Genomic DNA, 20,692 nt, shown 5'->3' on the forward strand with positions numbered 1-20,692 from the left:
GCAACCTTCAATTTTGTGGTAAACTGTGTTGTTGAAACTGAAGTACGTTTGTTTCAGGCAAAACCGCAGCAAAATTACAATATCCTCCACCGACATCGACGTACGACTTTGCAAATTCCTGTCCTCTTTCAAACGGGCCTCCGCAACCTCAATTGCCAGGACAACAGGAACATTTGTGAATAAAGAAACAACATCAAAAGATACCATCACATCATCATCATCAAGCTGCTGTGTACGCACGGCAGTCGCAAATTTCCGAGAGTTTTTGACTGACCGGCCATTGTTCCCGGTTAACGGTCTCAGCAACCCAACCAGAAACTTTGACAAGTTATAGGTTGGTGACCCAACGAAGGACACGATAGGGGAAAGAGGACAGCCCTCCTTGTGAACCTTGGGCAGCCCATAAATCGTTGGCGTGGCCCCATCCGAAGAAAAGTCGGCGGTACAACGCTTGATCAATGCTTCCCTTGTTGCGGAGTGCCCGTAACTGTTCCACCAGTTGCCGTTCCGATTTTGCTGTCGGGTCACGGGTCAGCTTCACAAAATGCGAGGAATCGCTCAAGATGTTGTGCATTTTCTCCTCATAGTCCCTTCGGTCTAGCAAAACCGTGCCTTTTCCTTTATCAGCAGAAAGGATGACAATAGAATTGTCTGACTTGAGATCCTTGAGCGCATCGCGTTCCTCAGCGGTAAGGTTCGTACAAGGGCTTTTGGCACCTGCCAATACACTGACGATTCGGCTACGAGCCAAGTTCACCCCCGTCGTGTCCTGAATGTGCCGCAACTTTTCCTCAACCTCCGCGATAATGTCCCACTTCGGCACTCTTCGTGGGACTATCGCGAAGCTCAGGCCTTTCGACAGCAGACTGATGTTGTTGTCTGACAGTTGCCTCGAAGAAAGGTTATGTACCGCTCTGAAACCGTCACGTTCCGGCTGACGATGATGTAACAATCGAGCAAGTTTGTGGCGATGAACCTCGATGCATTTGTTCCTTTCTAAATCCTCAGCTTGCTTGCGCGCCCTGATAATGTCATGGAAATCATTGGGACGGAGCTTCGATCGGAGACAGGTTTCCGCCGCATACACGCGACGTCTTACTTGGTGTATTTGTTGCCTGTTGTCCTGGATTCTGGCTTTCAGGCAGTTGCGGCTGAAGTCCCGTGCAAGCTTGCGGCCATACGGAGTGTCCACGAGGGTCTTGCAGGACAGGCTTCTGGGCACCACGTTGTTGTTCAGGCACTCGTACTTGAAACGCAGATGACATCCTATCCGCACAATCTTTGTAGACTGGTTGATGTACTCCCTCACTGTGCCAAGAAGAATACTTCCGTACAGAACTCTTATAAATGCAAAAATGTTCCAAAAGCCGGGAGAGTTCATGATTAAAAAAGATACTCCGACTTAACACAACAAAATATAACAAAAAACTACATAGACGTTTCGCCACCTATGCGGGTGGCATCTTCAGTATGAACTGGCACCGAATGAGCGAAGGTAACCCAGTCTATTTCTAGTCCCGTATGTCTCTGTACACATCCGGTAGGGGGCCACGGTTGCTGTTGCACGCCGTCCTGTCACGGCGGATGAACCACGACTATCTATCTATCTATCTATCTATCTATCTATCTATCTATCTATCTATCTATCTATCTATCTATCTATCTATCTATCTATCTATCTATCTATCTATCTATCTATCTATCTATCTATCTATCTATCTATCTATCTATCTATCTATCTATCTATCTATCTATCTATCTATCTATCTATCTATCTATCTATCTATCTATCTATCTATCTATCTATCTATCTATCTATCTATTCTAGCCGCCTACGTCTGGGTGCTCTCATGTCTGCCTCATAAACTTGGTGTAGACCAATATTGGCATGGGAGGGTAAGAGGATTTGACTATGACTAAACTGGTTTGGAAAACAGCCCATGCATGCGTAATGTCGGTGCAATGTCGATTGTGGGTTAGGGTGCTGGCTATATAACCGTACACTATATATGATATTTCTACGATACAGGCGTCATATCAAATTAACGTCGGTGGTTCCAGTGTTGGCAACCGCTTTATAGCACTCTAATAAACATTTTATGTGTATTCGTATGATTCAGCACGCTATATTGAAACATTGCTCGACTCCGGAGGAATACATTAACGAAAGTTACGTTTGATAGTCACGTGATTGCATCATAAAGTGCACTTAGTTTCAATAATACTGACGTATGTACTCTAACGTGACAGATGACCTGACGTCACACCATAAGTCGCCCTCTAAACGCCAGTGTTGTTGACGTGCCTGGTAAGCCCACGATGTGCATGCAGCTACTACACTTACAAAAACGTGTCGATGCGTACATGTCTTAAAAAATCTAATCAGAATCCCGTTTGAAAGTTGTCTAAGTGGTGCGTAAGAGGACTGAAGAGAAATGCTTTACCGTGAGGGATACCCTTGGATGTTATTAGCTTCTTCGGAATTGGGGGCTCAAGGTGCTTGGGAACCAAAGTATTTTGTAAGCTGACAGGGCGCACGCGCAGAACCCAAGCCACTCTTGGGTTCGTGCACTTGCGTTGTCCCGAGACCCAAAAGTCTAAAATTAACGTTTGTCCCTAAGGCGTCTTGGGTCACCAGCGAGACGACACAGACTCAGGGCAGGCGACGGCGCAGTGTCGGCCACGTCTCTAATAGTTTTAATTTCGTCACGTGTGGCGTGCCATGCGTTTGTCCCATCTAAAGCCGCTTGTGTTAGAACCAGCTCTCAAACTCTGCTGCTCCTCCGAACTCAATAGCAGCCTACGCAACGCAGCTTCGGTACGAAGTGTCTTGGGTGCCCAATTCTCTTGCTCTTTTTAAACCTCCTTGGTAACACCATGGCTGGGGTGCTCCCTGGAACGTTGTTGCGGGCGGCATTGGCACAGCGTCCTTCTTGTTCTTTCTAGAGTTTTTCAACGTGTGGAACGGCCTCCCGGAGGGCCCATCCCGGTATTATCGAAGCACGACTGTGGAGTTAAATTTTCGCATAGTCAGGTTTTTCTTATCAGTAAGATGGTTCGTGTCGCGTTTGCATGGTGTTCTATAAAGGTCTTTTATTTCACTATTGCGAGATATATTAACAATGCCTCCGTTTAAAGTATTCGCGTCCTACTTTTTAACAGCGGGGCGTTTAAGCTTTTGTTCATACCGTGCAAAGATACCAAAAAAAACCATCATCATCATGTTCGGCCTTCTTCATCTTCTGCTTGCTCCCCGAACACGTGCGCCCGGCTGCTATCTTCCTCTTCTCCTCTTCATATTCTGCATCGCTCCCAAAACACGCGCGGCAATTAGTCCGGCGTGAGATGCAATAACTAGGATGGGTGAGAGAGCGCGTACAGAGATAGACAGAAAGAGATAAAGAGAAAGAGAGAGAGAGAAAGAAAGAGGTTGAGAGAAATAAAGATATAAAAAGAAAAGAAAGGCAGAAAAAGATAAATGGACAAAGAAAGAAATAGAGAGAAAGAAACGAAAAAAAGGCACAAAAGATAAAAATACAGAGAAAAAATATGGCGAGAAAGAGAAAAAGAAAGAACCCAGGAAAAGAGGTGCGGCGGTCGCACAATACGGATAGACTCTCTACACATTGGGCTCAGAATATTACATATTCACTCTCGCGCACTCAAGTCGAGTTTTCGGGCGAACCGAGCGAAGTTTGTGCGCAAGGTCTCGAGTGTCTGGTAGAGTTTCCACTGAACGTTTTGCTCTTACATTCTTCAAATTTCTGCTCCCCGGTTGGTGGGCATTGCACCAAAAACCTAGATGCATTGCTTAACAGGACAACCTGTGGCAGCTTTACGGCTTCTTTTATATATAAAGCTTTTCTGATACCGGCGGCTCAATCAATAGGCTCGAGAATTGAGTTCGAGAATTGATTCTCTGTCTTCTTCGTCCTATGTAGTTGATGGCTTAGATTTTACCCATAGGGTTTTTCACGTTTACAACGATGTGCGTGTCACCGTGTCGTATACAGCGTTTTCTTCGACACTGACGCATTTTCTCTGTTTGCGTTTCTCTTTAAGGATTCAAATGCCGTTGGGTCAACGAGTCACCACTGTCACGTAGATAACTTCTGCAGCAGGTACTGCGTCTGGATTACGATGATTGTACATTGAATGTGGCTCATTTTAAATTTTGGTGGTACGTTTTGTAGTCTGTGCGCGTATTTTCAAACGTATGGAATTACTTAATGTTATTTCCTTTTTAGGTTTTATGAGAGATAACCAAGGAAATAGGGCCTAGTCGCTTCCATAATGTTGCCATTAGTACAGTACAATAGCTGCAGTTTGCCAAATACACGGCCCGGGATGTTCCCGCGAATCGTGGGAAGTGTTGCGACAGTGCAAGCGTGCCGTGCGAGCGATATTCAGTACGCAAGGCTGTTGGTTCTTCGCAGGTTACAAATGTCAGGAATCAACAAACGCGTAAGTGCACTTATCAGATGAGGTTTACCCTGAGGTACCTATTAAAATAATAACGATAATTTAGATTCGGAATCTGGTCAAGTGCTTGTTATCATTAAACTGCTCGTATCAATCTTTATACTAGTCTTTCTCGAGCGCGTCAGAACAGTCGGTTTTCTGTGCGGTAAACAATGGTGGTTGCATCAGACCTCTACTCTTAATACACTTCTTAGTGCCCTTAACACATTGTTATCTTTCATCAAGTCAAACATCAAGCAAATCTCTATCGACTACTGAAAACATTGCTAGCAAGTCCGGCAGAAAGTATGCTGAATACTGATATAAATTTTTGCTATCGGTACTCGGACTATGTAGTGCTACGCACAATTTTTTTGGCAGCGTGAGCTTTCGCTGTGCCACTACTTTCACATTCCTATAGGAAGAAAGCTACTGATCTAGGCGACATTCATTGACTTGTTAAGAGAGGCTATCCGAGACACTTTGGCCTCTTTCCTTCTTTCAATTTTGTAAGAATTATGTGAGAGTAAAACAAAGAATAAATGAACGCAATATAGCGTTTGCTGTCCAAAATTTAGATATAATAGAATCAGGAAATCATAAGGTTTCGCCACCGTTAATACATGTATTGTCTACTGATCAGGTTTTTGAGCATGCATTTACTGGCGGAATCTCACTAAACAATGATTTAATCTTGGAGCTTGCGTTTGTCACCACCTATGGTAGCCTGCTTGTGACGCTGCAAGCACTCTCGCCATCTAGCACCATGCCGTCTGCTTCCTTAACTAAACTCGGCTTCGGGTGATGTGCATCAGCAACAAGAAAGATAAAAAACAAGCTTGGTTGTGATATCAAGGAAAAGGAACCCTGGCTCAAGATGCTATCTTAAATACTGAAGTTGCAAGTGTCTTCACCTGATTTAATGGAAGTTCTCTACCTAGCAGAATGTCTGTGACAGCTATGTAAGCAACTGTTCCTCAGATTTCGCTTATTGCTCTTTCATTAATTACGCTCGGATAAACTTGACAAATGTGGAAGTTGATATGTATAGTTCCCGAAATAGTATCGTTGTTCCTGAACATGGAATTGAGGGGCAACAACATCTCTCAAAAGGGCGCTAAGCATCGACTCGAAATGATAACAACATAAGTGTTCAACTCAGAAGAAAATTGCTTTGTTTATTCGCATTGTGTGGATCTTCCTCTCCAGAACGCCTGCATGTACGCTAGACATGAATATTCTTTTCCAATGAAGGTTTGAAACAGAAGACATGTTTAGGCAAAATATGGGAGTCATATGGTAAAGTAGGCCTGCACAACTACGCCAGTACGTTGTAGTTTACATTGAATCGAATTTTTATAGCAGGCGAAAGAAATGCAATGAATTCATTCAAAATTTAAAGGCACTTGTTCGTATTCTCAGACTGCGCGAGAAAAGCGTCCTACTTCATTAACAGAACACTGCTATCAAAGCAGTCGCCCTTAAGTCTTTATTACGGCTGCAACTCGCAGGAACAAGACGTTGGTATTGGGTCTTTGAAACTCTCTCCCAAAGCACACCGAGCGCAAGTTTGTTCCGCATTACGTCCGTGCTCGCCATTGGGGCTCCAGTGCTCGCGGAGGCACCCACTCAAAGCGCGCTCTGTGCGAGCCTGTGACGACTATGCATCAGCTTGCTTGCATTTTTCGTTCGCTCTCGGTAGGCCATGCGGGTCTTGTTGCCGCGGTCTTTCCCCGGAAACAATTTCGCGCACCTCGCATTAAGAGTTTTTCCGGAACTGCGTACAAGGGCATTCCAAGCACCGATGACGCCTTCTCGCCGAGCCAAGGGGCGGAAGGAAAGAATGCGAGTCGGTGAAGCACAAACGAGTCCATCGAGGTGTCAGACGAGAAAAAAAATTGTCGTGTTGGTTTTGGCGTGCACTCCCATTGCACGGGTAGTCTTCCTACGCTTCAAACATCGGAAGAACTCGCCTTGAGCAAAATATCAATATAAAAACAAAAAAAGTTGAAAGACTACTTTGCGTGAAAGAGTATCCCACTGCCAGTTATTATTAGTAGCACGACCACCACGTGGCGCTTCTGTTTCTCTTCCAAACGCTTACAATAGAGCCCTTCTGGTTTTCCGACTATTCGGAAAAAGGACTTGTAAAAATAAAACTGGCACGCCATTGATCGTTCTGGTTCCCTGACAACCCTCGTGAAGTTAAGAGTTATATTGGATACACGTGATATCGCCGACCTTACTTAATATACGGGCCAATTAACTATCGGTACGAATAATGAAAACTAATTGAATGAGTTCACTGAAGGGGAGACGGTTTTCTTGCGAGCAGATGGTATTGTAGCGGCACCTGTGGAAGCAGGTCTCAGCCACTTGCTTCCGTCTACGTGATCTCTGAGGTCCGCTTCGGCAGTGCGTCGAAGAAACCCAGAAACATACGAATAGAACAAAATGTCGATGGCGTCATACAAAACGTCTGTAGCGCGCTCTAAAGTATTACAAAGCAAGAGTAATTAAGAAGTGATCGATAGTAATTACGAGGTAACTGAAATAAGGTAGCAGTAACTGAAATAAGGTAGCAGTAATTCATATTCAGATTTATTGAAAGTAATTTCATGTATTTCAGTGTCATTGAGAGTAATTGAAAGTAATCGATAATTTAGGTTTGTTTTGATGCGATAGACTGCACGAAAGTGCTTCGTTTTCTACAGCGGCCACGTTTCCTTGCACCGGCGTTTTTGTAAGTTCCGTAAGGTTGGATGCTAAAGACATTCGCAACCTGCCTTACCTCGCATAACATTCCAATCTGCCGACATCACTTTCAAACTTCACCCTCGCGGCGAAACTGGCTATTTTACGTATAAGGCATACCATGGCCTAGCGCGAACGTTTGTTGTGCAATTGAGGAAAGTATAATCACTATACCTGAAGGAGGACGGTTACCACATCACCTGCAAAAAGAAAGAAAAAGACGCTACTTTTTCATACCACTCTGAGCATATTGAAATAGATTCAATGTTTTTTTTTTTTTTTTCACAGATTCACGTTGACAAAATGAGTATCCTCTGGCAATAATTTTCCGGAGCAACGTTTAACTCTGCGAAGTGCACCTTTCAGTTTTAAGTAACATTAATCTTCTGAATGTGCTGAAATGACGAAAATATATCCAGGCAGAACATTTCATTAGTGTAAAGGGATGAGCTATTTCTCTCCGTTCATTTATTTTAACGAAAACCAGTGATGCCTAAATTATTTAGGACCATTCCACCACACAGTCCTTTTCAGGGCAATGTGCATTTTCGTGAATTCTGTAATCCGATAATCCAATACAGCCCAATTTAAAGGCGACGCAAAGCTGTACATTCACGTCACGAAAGTTGGAGCGAGGAGTGAAGCGGGCGGGAAATTGTTCGCAGCGCACACTGACTGCAAATGAGATCAATTTGTGCTAAAATAATGGAGGTCAGAAAGCTCTCTTTATGATAAATATGCAATCTACATAAAAAGAAATTCATGCGGAAGTGAAGTTGTAGCTGCCGTTTACAAATAATAAAACGCACTAGTGTCGAAAGGTATGTCTGTTAATCTCAACATATGTCTCAGTAATCTTCGGCGGCATAAAAAAAAAATCTGTGTGTGAGTCTACACGTATGAGTCATCCAATAAAGTCATTGTGCTAACCATGGATAAACGTCATGACAGGGCCGTTTGGTGTAGCATGTGCACATAAGAGAAGACAGGACTGAAAAATGTCCCTTTAGCTTGTAGCATGCTACAGCTCTATAGCACAGTGTTGTGAAACACTGCACCTTTGTGCACAGCATTCTTCTAGATTTAGCGCTTGTACAAATGCATTAGTTCTCTCTTTGTTTTTCTTTCAATGTGGCATCAACATTTTTCGTGGGGAATAAGGTCATCTGACTAAAAGTTGCGCATAAAAAGCGATGTTTACCGCATTATCGGAGTATGTCACAGTGCTGAAAGGGACAATCTGCTACGACATGGCACAGCTGATTGTGGAGCACACGCAAAAAAAAAAAGAAATTTATAGCTGAAATAGCCAAGGGGAAATCACTGGAACAAAAATTTATGCGCGAATTACTAGAACACCATTCCCTTCATGGCACGCTCGTTTAGAGTGGAAGCATTAGCCGTAAAATTGAAAGGTCTGGACCTAGGCCATTATCAGTGCGGGTAGGGCACTTTTTAGTTCGTCGAGCCGCCATCAAGAGGAATTTCTTCTCGGGGTCCCAGATTGCGCTTTCGTTAATTGCATTCAAGCATATTCCTTTCTCGTGAAATTTCTACCATTCGGGGCTTTCGTTCATATGTGTCTAGCATGCTGTTGCTTACATTTATCTTTTATACTTGTCTCTAAATACAGTGTAATGCTAACGCTATGTCACGCAATATTAGACGGTAGCTCATGAATGCCTGGTTATTTCCAACTTTCACTTTGGAAAGTGTTCTTTACGAAAGAGCTAACGGTATACAGAATATCAGCTGCCATTTAACTCTGCTTGACGAGTTTCAAAAGTAAAAGAAAAAAAATTGCCAGGTTTGTGTAACCTTACATAAATTGTGCCATTTGTTGTAGCATTCGTCTCTTAATATTTTCGCGGCTATAGGAGCATTCGGAATTCTATCATTACTGGGTCACTCAACCACACATGTCTTTCGTTTCTGTTACTGCAATACTATCCAACCTTTGGTTGTGCTTCATTTTACATTAATATCATATAATATTATTACCTTAATATGGAACACTAAAATGTAATACATGGCGCTTAAGGTTCTAGTATTTTGCGCAAATTGAAATGAAACGGGAACATGTTTCTGTAGTCACTCGAAATAAGAAGGCGGGCGCATTTTCTCTGTTTTTCATGAAAAAGATTACAATTAACTAGAATTTCTCCTAATAGTCGGTTAACTGAGCTCATAAATACATATGACACTGTACTTTATATATTTTCACTTATATAAATATGTACAAACGATCAGGAAAAGAGAGATCGGCCGATCTGAGTAAAGCACTGAATTTTTGGAGCAATAAATATTTTAGAAAAAAATGTGCGCAACAGCGGAAACCTGATTCTGCGTATTCTTGCCTATTACGGAAAGATCATTTAGAAATCCAGGAAATTACCACGTTATGTAGGTTAAAAGTTACCCGCCATGGTGGTCTAGCGGTTGTGGGGCTCGACTGCTGTCCTGAAGTTCGCGAGATCGAATCCCGGCAACGACGGCCGTATTTTCAATAGAGGCGAAAGTGCTTGAGGCCCGTGTACTGAGATTTTTAGGTGCACGTTAAAGAAGCCCAGGAGGTTGAAATTTCGGAAGCCCTCCACTAAAGCGTCCCTCATAATCATGTCGTGGTTTTGGGACGTTAAACCCCTAAAATTATTATTATTATGTTAGAAGTTTGTCCATATAGAATGTCAGTATCCAAGTTTCTAACAATGCTGCAAGAGTATTACGCAGACACGTTTCCACTCAATAACACATCGATGTCATTTATTGTCACCAGCAGGCTAGCGATTAGCATTAGCGGGCTTCGACAAATACGAATAAAATGCGCCGGGACCATGAAATATTTCATCAACCACAGGCCTGTATTGTCAAATTACATATTCAAGCTAGATATTCCAGACGTACCGTAATTTGTAGTATTGTTATAATGGTGTAAATAGTTTGCCTGTCTTAACGAACACCAAGACCATCGCAAGTGTGCATTTCCCATAAACACCGGTGCTGCCTGTGAATGTAGGTTTTGACACATGACTCCTGGGCTAGAGCACGCGATACTGAGGTTATGAAGTAACCGATAAGAATGCGTATACTTAAAGCAGCTCCCCATTTCAATAATGGTATGTCGGTAACCTTTGTCGAGCGAGGCGGTGTGAATAGAGTAAGAAAAAACCTGGCAGTTTCGCATCCCGCTGCGCTGCCTCAACATCTGTGCGAGAGAAATATTCCTGTCACACAGGGCAGATACGGCATGAAGGCTCGGTCATTGCAGTGTGTGATCTTCAAGGACGGGACAGCTCTTGTGAAGATAAGCCTTCACGACATCTTGATCGACTAGAATAAAGCTAGATGGCGTTGATGAAGGTTCAATGTTACAAAGAGAGCATTTTGGGTTCTGACATTAGTAGTTAGCAAAGCCAGTTCAAGCGAAGCGATATCCGTCCCGTTTGAGAGCGCCATTACTCGGATACAATCGACTTAGAAGCTGATACTACATGGTCAAGCGCAACACTATGGCGGTCAACGTATCTACTTCCACCTTAGAATGCTGTTGCCGACAGTCCTGTCTTCATATCTTTCGTGTTCGCCATACATGCTGAATAAGTGATATCGTCAACATGCGTCAATTCTTGCACCCAACGAAATTCCCCAACCTGTCCGTGTGTTTAGCTCAGTTTCTTTAACGTTGACTTGAAACAATACGCCCTGATGCGTGTTTGCGGCCGTTATGTTCAATACATCTCGGAATATACGTTTTGTACCTGTGTAGAACAATTATTCGCTGCTTACATTGCAACACATCTTATGAAAATTTAGAAGCGTCACAAGATGCAGAATTGCCGACATATTTTCGTCTCTCAGAAACGCATGCAACGGAGACTGTAAACCACGTACCGCTGTACCGCCTATTGAAAATAAACAGTGCTTTGTCCCGGGCGCACCGGCAGTAAGCAGCATAGTAGCCACATGTATGGTCATTACATTAACCTCACATAGATGTACGGGGGAAGCTGTTCTTAGGTATACAAGTCACAAGCCTAGGATAAGTTAGCTTTCATTAAGTTCAATGTTACTTCATCTGCACCCGAAATAAGTTGCACCAGAAGCACATGTAGAACGTGCGTTGCAACAGAAGTTCATGTTAGGAGGGTGCTTCTTTAATAACGATTTTATTTACAGTTCTTTCACACACAGACCTTTCATCAACCACAGGGCTGCATTGTCAAATTACATATTCAAGGTAGTACATATTCCTGACGTACCGTAATCTGTAGTAATGTTATAATGGCGTAAATAGTTTGCCTGTCTTAAAGAACACCAAGAACATCGTAAGTGTACATTTCCCATAAACACCGGTACTGCCTGTGAATGTAGGCTTTGACACATGACTCCTGGGCCAAAGCACACGATATAAATTTGGGAGCGATATGGCCTACCACATGTGCCAAAGGCCGATGATGATAAACACTGCGCAATCTAAATTGTGGCATAAGTACTGCGTACCCTTTCCTGTTAGTTCACTCAAGATAACAAAGTTGGGTGGAGGAGACAACTCAAGAGCTTCAGCGTTTTAACCAAAGCCCTTCAAGTATTACGAAAGTTCGCCATCTCATTTACTTTAAACTCACCGGGCGTATCTCGTAGGAAACCTTACACCATTCTTAGTTCTTTGGACATTTCTCTGCCTTCTTGAAGAAAGTTTATAACCGCATCATTACCGGCTTGTTCTGAATAGTTCTGCCTTGGCTGGAGTGGGACAGGCCCTGCCATCCGAGAAAGCGTCCACGAAGAGTCAGCAACCCGCAGGTCGTGAAGAGAGACATGATTAAACTCGTACGTGCGTGACAACGTGACGGTCCTCTTGCATGAACGTAGCCTGGAAAGCTCTACCCTCGTTACTCTCGCTGGACATTTTTGTTTACAGCGGTAGTTAATTCATAGAAATCCACCGCTGTATTTTTTTTATCATAACCCATTCGGAGGACGCCAGCTTAAATTTTTAGTGACTCTGGGGACAGTAGCGGCACATTGGGATAGATTATGACTTCCTCATTCATCATCATTCATTCTTGTACAGAAGGAGATCCCTGAGTTACCAAACTGTAAATCGATGCGGTAGTTAGAATACTATACATCTGCCGGTGTGGTTGCCTAAAAATTAGGTAAGTAACTCTAACAGTGCTGCCCAAAACCGCCTAGTTATAAATGCCGGCACGTGGTCAGCGCACTGCCCATTCGTGCACATGTGCTAATAGTCTTAATAGTGTGAGCACATTGATCTAAAAACGCATATTGCCACGCCCGCTTCATGTTTTATTTTGATGTATTCGGGTTTCACCAGCAAAGACTGTCAGCAACGCTCAGCGCAAACCGCACCTCATTGTTCGAGAAGCTTCGCGATTATTGTAGATCATTTTGTTAAGAATACGCGCAAGACGCGAACACTCGAGCTTATCTAGACCTTGCGCGACAACAAGCGATAACGCTGGAATATTTGACGTCACATGTATAAACGCCGACGCGATTCACCCCTTGTCAGTTGATCGACGGTCGACGCTCTGCTCGCCGCTATTAGTGTACTGCTGTAGTTTGACTTTCAGATTTCCGGCCACAAGTTCGGCCAAATAGAGTTTCATCTCTGACGTGCTGCCTGCTGCCTTCGTTGACGTCACGACCACGTGACATCTGGTGGAAGTGCGGGGTACGTTCATGTTCCGGACGCCCACGTCATGCCGTGAACACAGCCCCGCTCGTGAAGAAGACACCGACACCATCAGGGACAGTCGAACAGGCCGGAGACTCAAAGGACTACATCCTCAATTTGGACTCCTACCGGACAAGCCAAGAGCCACGGCGACAAAGACAACGGGCACGATGACAGCCGCAGTGTCCCCTGGAGCTGTCGTGATGCAGCCTCCAAGAGAGGCGGCTACCTTCCATGGATCGCCAAGCGATGATCCCGAAATCTGGCTGGAGACGTTCGAAAGGGTCTCAGCATTTAACTGGAACACCGAGGACAAGCTGCGCCACGTGTACTTTTGTCTGGAAGACGCGGCAAGGACTTGGTTCGAAAATCAGGAATCCACTCTTCGAACCTGGGACATCTTTCGCAGCGGTTTCCTGGAAACGTTCACAAGCGTCGCGCGAAGGGAACGGGCCACCGCAATACTGGAAACACGGGTGCAGCTCCCGAACGAAAAGGTGACAATCTTCGCGGAAAAGATGACCCGACTCTTCCGCCATGCTGACCCTGACATGCCCGAGGAAAAGAAAGTTCGCTTCCCCATACGAAGAGTCAAGCAGGAACTGTTCGCGGGACTGATGAGAAACCCACCCAAGACCATCCAAGAATTCCTCTCGGAGGCAACAACCATCGAGAAGACGTTCGAGATGCGCATCCGGCAGTACAATCACCGCGAGTTTAAAGACAGCGCAGCCGTTCATGACATCGGCTCCGACGACTTGCGCGAAACGATCCGAGCCATCGTGCGAGAGAAGCTGCAAAAGCTCGCATCTTTTGCACAGCCCGAAGTGACGTCGATTGCTGACGTTGTACGCGAGGAAATCCAACAGTCACTGGGTGTTCCTCAGCCTGCACCGCCGCAGCTGCAAGCAATGAGCTATGCTGCTGCAGCCCGACGCAACGCCCCCCCTCCTCGCCCACGTCGAGACGCTGCGCCGCCACAGCAGTTCGGCCGCCAGACGCCGCCGCCGCCACCACCACCGATGCCCTACCGTCCTCGTGTCGCCCAGCGATATGCCCCACGCTACGCGCCAATGAAGACTGACGTTTGGCGCACCCCTGACAACCGCTCGCTCTGCTACCACTGCAGGGAGGCCGGCCACACGTACCGCTGCTGCCAGTACCGACAGATGGGGCTACGCGAACTCGCCGTCAACGCGCCGCGCTCGCAGCCAGGCGAACGTCCTCGCGACATCGATGACTACCTGACCGGAACACAGTGGCAAGAACGACGACCTTGCCGCTCGCCGTCGCCCGGCCACTACATATCACCGCACCGTCGGTAGCACACTGGCCCAAACCGGGACCACTCGCCTAGCCCGTATCCGGGAAACTAAGGGCAGCAACCGATGGAGGTGCGGTTGCTGTACGACGAAATGCCGAAGATCATCCGCGGCCGCCGACGACGACAAAGCGACGAGACCTGCAGAACACGACGCGAAGCAGACGAAGCCCTGAAGACGAAACCTCGGTCCCTGAAGAAGGCCTGTCGACGCGACGTAGAAGCAGCGGGACAAGCCGACCTAGCTGTGACCCGACGCCGCGATTTAACAGCAACGCAAGACAACGGATTAGCGACCTCGACGGCCACAACGTCACCGCTCTCGTCGACACTGGAGCCGACACCAGACACCAGACGCCTTGTTCAAGTTCAAGGTAATGCCCTTTGGTCTTTTCTCGGCACGCGCGACTTTCTAACGTGTCGTGGATACAGTACTGGTTGGCTTGAAGTTGCACATTTGTCTAGTGTACATGGACGACGTCGTTGTGTTTGCCTCAAACTTCGACGAATACCTACGGCTGCTTCAAGCTGTACTTCAAGCAATAAAGAGCTCCGCACTCACCCTGAAGCCAGAAAAGTGTCGCTTTGCGTACAAGTAGCTCTCGTTCTTGCGACACGTGATAAGCAAGTCCGGAGTACGCCCTGACCCGCAGAAGAAAGTCGCCATCGCTACATTCCCGCCAACTGCCGACAAGAAGGCCGTGTGTCCATTTCTCGGCCTGTGCGCCTATTACAGGCGGTTCGTCAAAAACTTTGCCCGCATCGCCGAGCCACTTACTAACCTTACCAGGATGGAAGTCGAGTTCAAGTGGGAAACGCCGCAGGAGGAAGCACTTCAAGAATTAAAACGACGCCTACAGACGCCTCCGTTACTCGCGCATTTCGACGAATACGCCCAAACGGAAGTGCACACCGACGCAAGCAATGTAGGACTCGGCGCCGTTCTTGTGCAGAGGACTGACGGATTGGAAAGGGTAATCAGCTACGCTAGCCGGTCGCTATCGAAGGCGCAAGCCAACTATTCTACGACAGAAAAGGAGTGCCTTGCCATATTCTGGGCTATATCAAAGTTTCGCCCCTACCTTTACGGCAGGCCCTTCAAAGTTGTGAGCGACCACCACGCCCTGCGTTGGCTAGCTAACTTGAAAGACCCTTCAGGTCGTCTCGCACGGTGGAGCTTGAGACTTCAAGAATTCGACATTACCGCCGTTTCAAGTCCGGAAAAAAACACTCTGACGCCGACTGCCTGTCTCGTGCCCCCGTGGACCCGGCGCCGCAAGACGACCAGGATAATGACTACTTCTTGGGAACCATAAGTGCCGACGACTTCGCTGAACAACAGCAATCCGACCCGGAACTCCGAGGCCTTATGGAATACCTTGAGGGCAAGAACGCCGTCATTTCGAAAGTGTTCAAGCGAGCACTGGCGTCGTTTTTGTTTCTCCAAAAGAAGAACTTCTCACCACATCGAGCCGAGTACCTTCTCGTGGTGCCTTCAGAATTGCGACCAGAAGTCCTCCAGGCCCATTATGACGCACATTTTCTCAATGGTCACATTTGGTTAAAAGCTGTTTTGACGCTTATTCCAGATATATGCCTTGGTGAGCCTTATCTTCGTTGTGAAAGTATATATTATTATAAATAGGTGCTCGAACTAGTTCAAGAAATTGATTCAATGTGAAACTTGAGAGCCAGCAGTAAGTGATAGCCAATTTCTTACTGCACTTCTAAGTTTACAAATATAAAACAATAGATGTATTTTGTATTTTGTGCCCGTTCTCACGAAGAAGCATGTATAGCACCCTGTTTTTATCGCATTCATCTCCATATTACAATTACTTTATCAGGTATATTTAATTTTGGTTGGTTGGTAACAACTTTATTGATGGTCCTGCAGGGCTTTCGCCGACCGCGCTTTAGGTCTCCCACGTGGGGACGTGGAGGCCTTGCCTCCCCGCCGCTTCGCGGGCCTGCTGGACAGCCCAAAGTTGGTCGCCGAGGCTGGGGCTGCGCAAGGCAGCGGCCCACCGCGGCGGAAGGGTTCCGGAGTTAGCGCCTAGCGGGTTTTTGTAACAGTGCCAGAGCATGTGAGTTAATGTGGTATTTTTAATTACACGAAGAAAATATTCTTTTAAAATGAGCTGCACTGAACTTTTAAAGCTCTATTAGCTTAGAAATAATTCAGGACATGATTCAGCATCCCTTCCAATTCAGAAATACTGCTACGAAAGACAAGTAAATATTATTTTGACACATAGGGCTCTTCCGAGGGTGAAGAGAAGGTTTGACATTTCCTGCTTGTAGCATATCATTTCGTTCGTCAAGCGGAGAATATCACCGTTGAACTAAGGTACGCAATACAAAAACTTGCTGCTCAGCATCTTTGGAAAGGAACCGTAGGCGATGATACTTTATTGTCCGCAGGTGATGGATGAGGTTCGACTTTCCATATTTAGAGAAGCCACCTGAAGAACGGCACGCAAGCAATCCGACAAATGACGGAGGGGACCCACAGGGCTCGTCAGCAAGCGTCTCACTCCAAATCGACGTCTCGTATACTCAGGGGCATTGTACAGTGGCGGGCTTCGTTGAAGGCAACCTCCTGGGTCCATCAAAGTTACCAAACCTTCGAGGACACGCTGATGCTCTTAACTTTCAGAAGCAGCAAGCCGAAGGACAACTTCTCGCATTCGTCCAATGCCGCTAGAGGGCACTGAGAAACAATTAAGGCTCACGTCATCTGTACAAATTTTCTCCGCAGCTGCACAACTTGAGTTAAGAAGTGGCGTTGCTATAAGATGTATAGCGTACACGCTATTGTTTGCCTAGCTGGCTGTTCACGTCTTTCTAGAGACAATGCGGACACACCGCTTACGATCCTCGCATACACAACTCGCCCACTTTCATGTGCATGGATGTTTAAACGCTTGCATTTAACTCCACATCCGTGCCTCCTGCTACTGCACGCTGCAACGCTCTTCCGGACCACATTGTATATAATAGTGTGTAAGATTTTACGTACTAAACCACGATATGATAATGACAGACGCCGTAGTGGAGGGCTCCGGAAATTTTGACCACCTGGCCTTCTTTAACGTGCACCTAAATTTAAGTACACGGGCCTCAAACATTTTCGCCACCCTCGAAAATGCGGCCGCCGCGGCCGGGATTTCATCTCGCTACCTGCGGGTCAGCAGTCAAGTACCATAACCACTAGACCACCGTGGCCGGTCCGGACCACATTGTATCTATGTCAAATGACGAAACTTTTCCTGATAACCTGATAAGGCTCCTTGATAATATCGTACGATGATGTTCCACTGTTCTAATTCTAACCTTTGTTCAGTTAACTTTGTATTTAAAATTGTATTTTTTCCCTGATACCCCCTTTACTCTATGCCCTCCAATGTCCTGAAGGCATGTGAAAAAATTAAAGAAATAACTCGAGAGATAACAAGACGATAAGACAAACTGAAGATAGGATATCTCAAGTGTTATCTATCTCTATTTGGAAGCGCGTAATAAAATGGCGGAACAAGGCTAAATGTGTTGGAAAAAGGGGCTCTGATATCCGTGATACCTATTTTGTATAAGTTCAGGAGAGACAGCGTTGAAGAGCAAATAATGTGGCTTGACGTGCGAAAATAAATACCTGTCTGGTAGCCATTGCAGCTTGAACATATACAAAGCGAAACTAACCATATATTCAAGCAAATTCGTTGAGCTCATAGGAAGGATAATAAAGGAGTAGTGACACGAGTTTTGAATACATTCGGGTTGTTGTTTTAAATAAAAACACGGGTTTTGAGTGCCCCCCAAAAATTGTCGTTGTGCTAGTGGACGCATTGAATATATTTTCAATGTTCCTACTTTAAAACAGCCATTCTGATATCGGTATCGAGGGGACGGCTTCGCAGTGATGTGTCAACACAAGTCTGACGTCACGGGAAGACTGCATCTCGTGACATACTAGCAACAGCTGCCAGATTGCTGTCAGTCGCACGCGGTTCACGTAAACAACGACGTGTGAATTGTCGTCCAGAGACTCTGACAGCGATTTCTGCGATTTAGGCTGCATGCAGGGCACATATTTTGAAAACCCAGTGTACTGTGTTAACTTGTCGTGGTAATGTTCATTGCGGTGGGGCTGGCTTGCAGATGCTGGGTGACGAAAACTTTAAAATCACAGTCACATATTTTATATGTGCTGTCTGGCTACAGTGTGTGGAGAGCGTTGATAGTGGACACCTTGGAAACGAGAAATGTCCCTTTTGGGGTGCCTTAAAATCGTGACAATACTCCTTAAGAACAATCGAAAAAGTAACTTAGAGCACGTATATGTACAAAGACACGTATATTTACAAAGAATCCAAGGAGGGAAGCTGAACCCTAGCTCCCATTGCTCTGAAGTCTCATGAATAGAATAAGCAGGACAATAAAGGTCGGAATAGCCGGCTTCATCGCTTCCGTTTATGTGGTATAGTCAAATCTCCTTTTAAAGCCCAATGGGCTCAAGGGGGCCTCTCCTGACAGGTATCGGCTCCCATTTTTCACACCGGCGGAAAGCACCCGAGACCGTCGGTTGGCGCCCATTTCTGTGCAATGAGCGCGTTCACTGCCGCCGCTCGATCTCTGTCGGTGGCACGGCCTGTAATCTGCTCTTCTGACAGACAGTATCAGCTTTGCCGTAATCTCGACAAGGCCTTCGGGGTCTGCACAATTTTCGCCTTACGAGTTTCGCACTTACGGATTACGCAGCTTGCAGGCGCAACTTCACAATAAAAGCCGACCTCCTACGGTAGGTGTTATTCTCAAGAGTGGCCTACAGAGAGAGAGCCACCAAGAGGGGACACCGAACACTCAGATTAGGATTCTTCCATGTAGCCATTATTCTCTGCATGGGTACGAATTACGGTTTTAATAAGCACTGCTCATCGCACAAGGTAACTGTTCGCCGTAGGGGGCAGCGGATGAAAAAACAAATAAGTTAGGCAGTCTTAGAGGGTTTCCTCAGGAAACATCTATCAAAGACACAGAGAGACTAGTTTTGATTGCGTCATTTATGCAATAGTATCCCCAAAAATTACGAGTTCGTCGCGTTTTGCTGCTTCGCTGCCTTTGCTCGTGCATCAATAGATTCATATAAACGAGGGAGGTCATTTTTAAGACGATTTTTAGCCGACGAACACATGCCAGAGTTTCTCGAAGTTAGTTCTCGTGTACCACACGCACGCTTGGTTGTCGTCGCCGTAGAACTGCAGTGAAAGCGAAACTGCGAATAACTTACAGATCGGAGTTAATTGAACATCAAGTTAACTGAAGAACAATGCTTGTTTGCTGCAGATGTCATCTATAGTAACACGACGTGCACGTTTCATGGCTGCTGACAGCTCCTTCCGGAGTACAACAATGTTATCCCCTCCTTAAAGAAAGTGAAGCGCTTTGATTTTGATTTTTACAATAACGAGGCTCCTCCTTCGCCCTTCTGCATGCGTGATCACTGTTACGCTTAGGCATCTTGGTTTCAGCGATGTCCCGAAGCGTTCACTAGAAGAAGGGTATACGCAGACAAGTGTGCGTCTATATAATCTTAGTTGAAGGTGCATTACGAGTGAAACATGTCACTGGTCCAGATTTATTTGACCTGAATTATTTTAAAAAACCAAGAGAAGTGTTCTAGACAGTTTATGGATGTGAGCGTGGTAAAGGCTTTTATATAAATAAGCAGCACGTTTTTTAGGGAAGGCAGACGATTCGCTTTAGCCCGAAGATACCCCCCGGCCAGATATGACACAAATGCACTCGGGCGTGGAAGACATATATCGCAATTCCGCGGGATATGCGGAAGTGCGGCCGTGCAGAACGCTACTCTAGGTTTAGAGCTATATATTATGTGATTGATGCAAGATGTCAGAGGTGAACGATGGTATTCCGGCACCATAACGTCAGTAAATGCATCGCCAGTATGCACGAAAGGCCAAAGAAAAAAATGTTTTTGCAAAGATAACAGGACGTAACTGAATAGTTAAAAGAAGCGCATGTAATGAACTCCTTTTTCTTGAAATATTCTAGCAGCGATGTAAGCAAGAAACAGCACACGATTTTGCTTTGACGGAAACACGACTCATAGGCTATCTCTGTGTTTGTCCAACATTATCCTCATTATTTTTATTTATTTCAGCTACTATATGTGAGGTCGGAGCGCGTTTTGTGTGTCTTAAAAGTGTGTCTTAAAGTGAGTCGTATGCTCATAGTGTGATCATACGACTCACTTATTAAGGCTGCCAAGTGTGTGCGCGAGTGGATCGCTTAATCAGATATATATTTAACCTAGCTATTATATTTAGACATGTCAACTATATGCGTAAAGTCAGGGCAAGAAAAAGAGAACAAGGAAGGATAGAGATAAAAGTATGCAAAGGTCGACGCCATAATGAGCGTCCCCTATACTCCCC

General features: G+C 45.5%; 1 protein-coding gene across 1 annotated transcript in view; it reads right to left on the bottom strand.

Annotated features, from left to right (window-relative positions):
• Positions 1-328: 328 nt before the first annotated feature.
• The window catches only part of LOC119381802 (uncharacterized), a 44,987-nt gene continuing 24,623 nt past the window's right edge, over positions 329-20,692 (bottom strand). The window contains exon 2 of the mRNA XM_037649560.1: positions 329-1,308. Within this exon, the coding sequence (XP_037505488.1) occupies positions 329-1,308 (980 nt within the window). The remainder of the gene's footprint in view (positions 1,309-20,692) is intronic.

The sequence above is a fragment of the Rhipicephalus sanguineus genome, chromosome 2 (genome assembly GCF_013339695.2).
Source record: "Rhipicephalus sanguineus isolate Rsan-2018 chromosome 2, BIME_Rsan_1.4, whole genome shotgun sequence".
Lineage (NCBI taxonomy): Eukaryota > Metazoa > Arthropoda > Arachnida > Ixodida > Ixodidae > Rhipicephalus > Rhipicephalus sanguineus.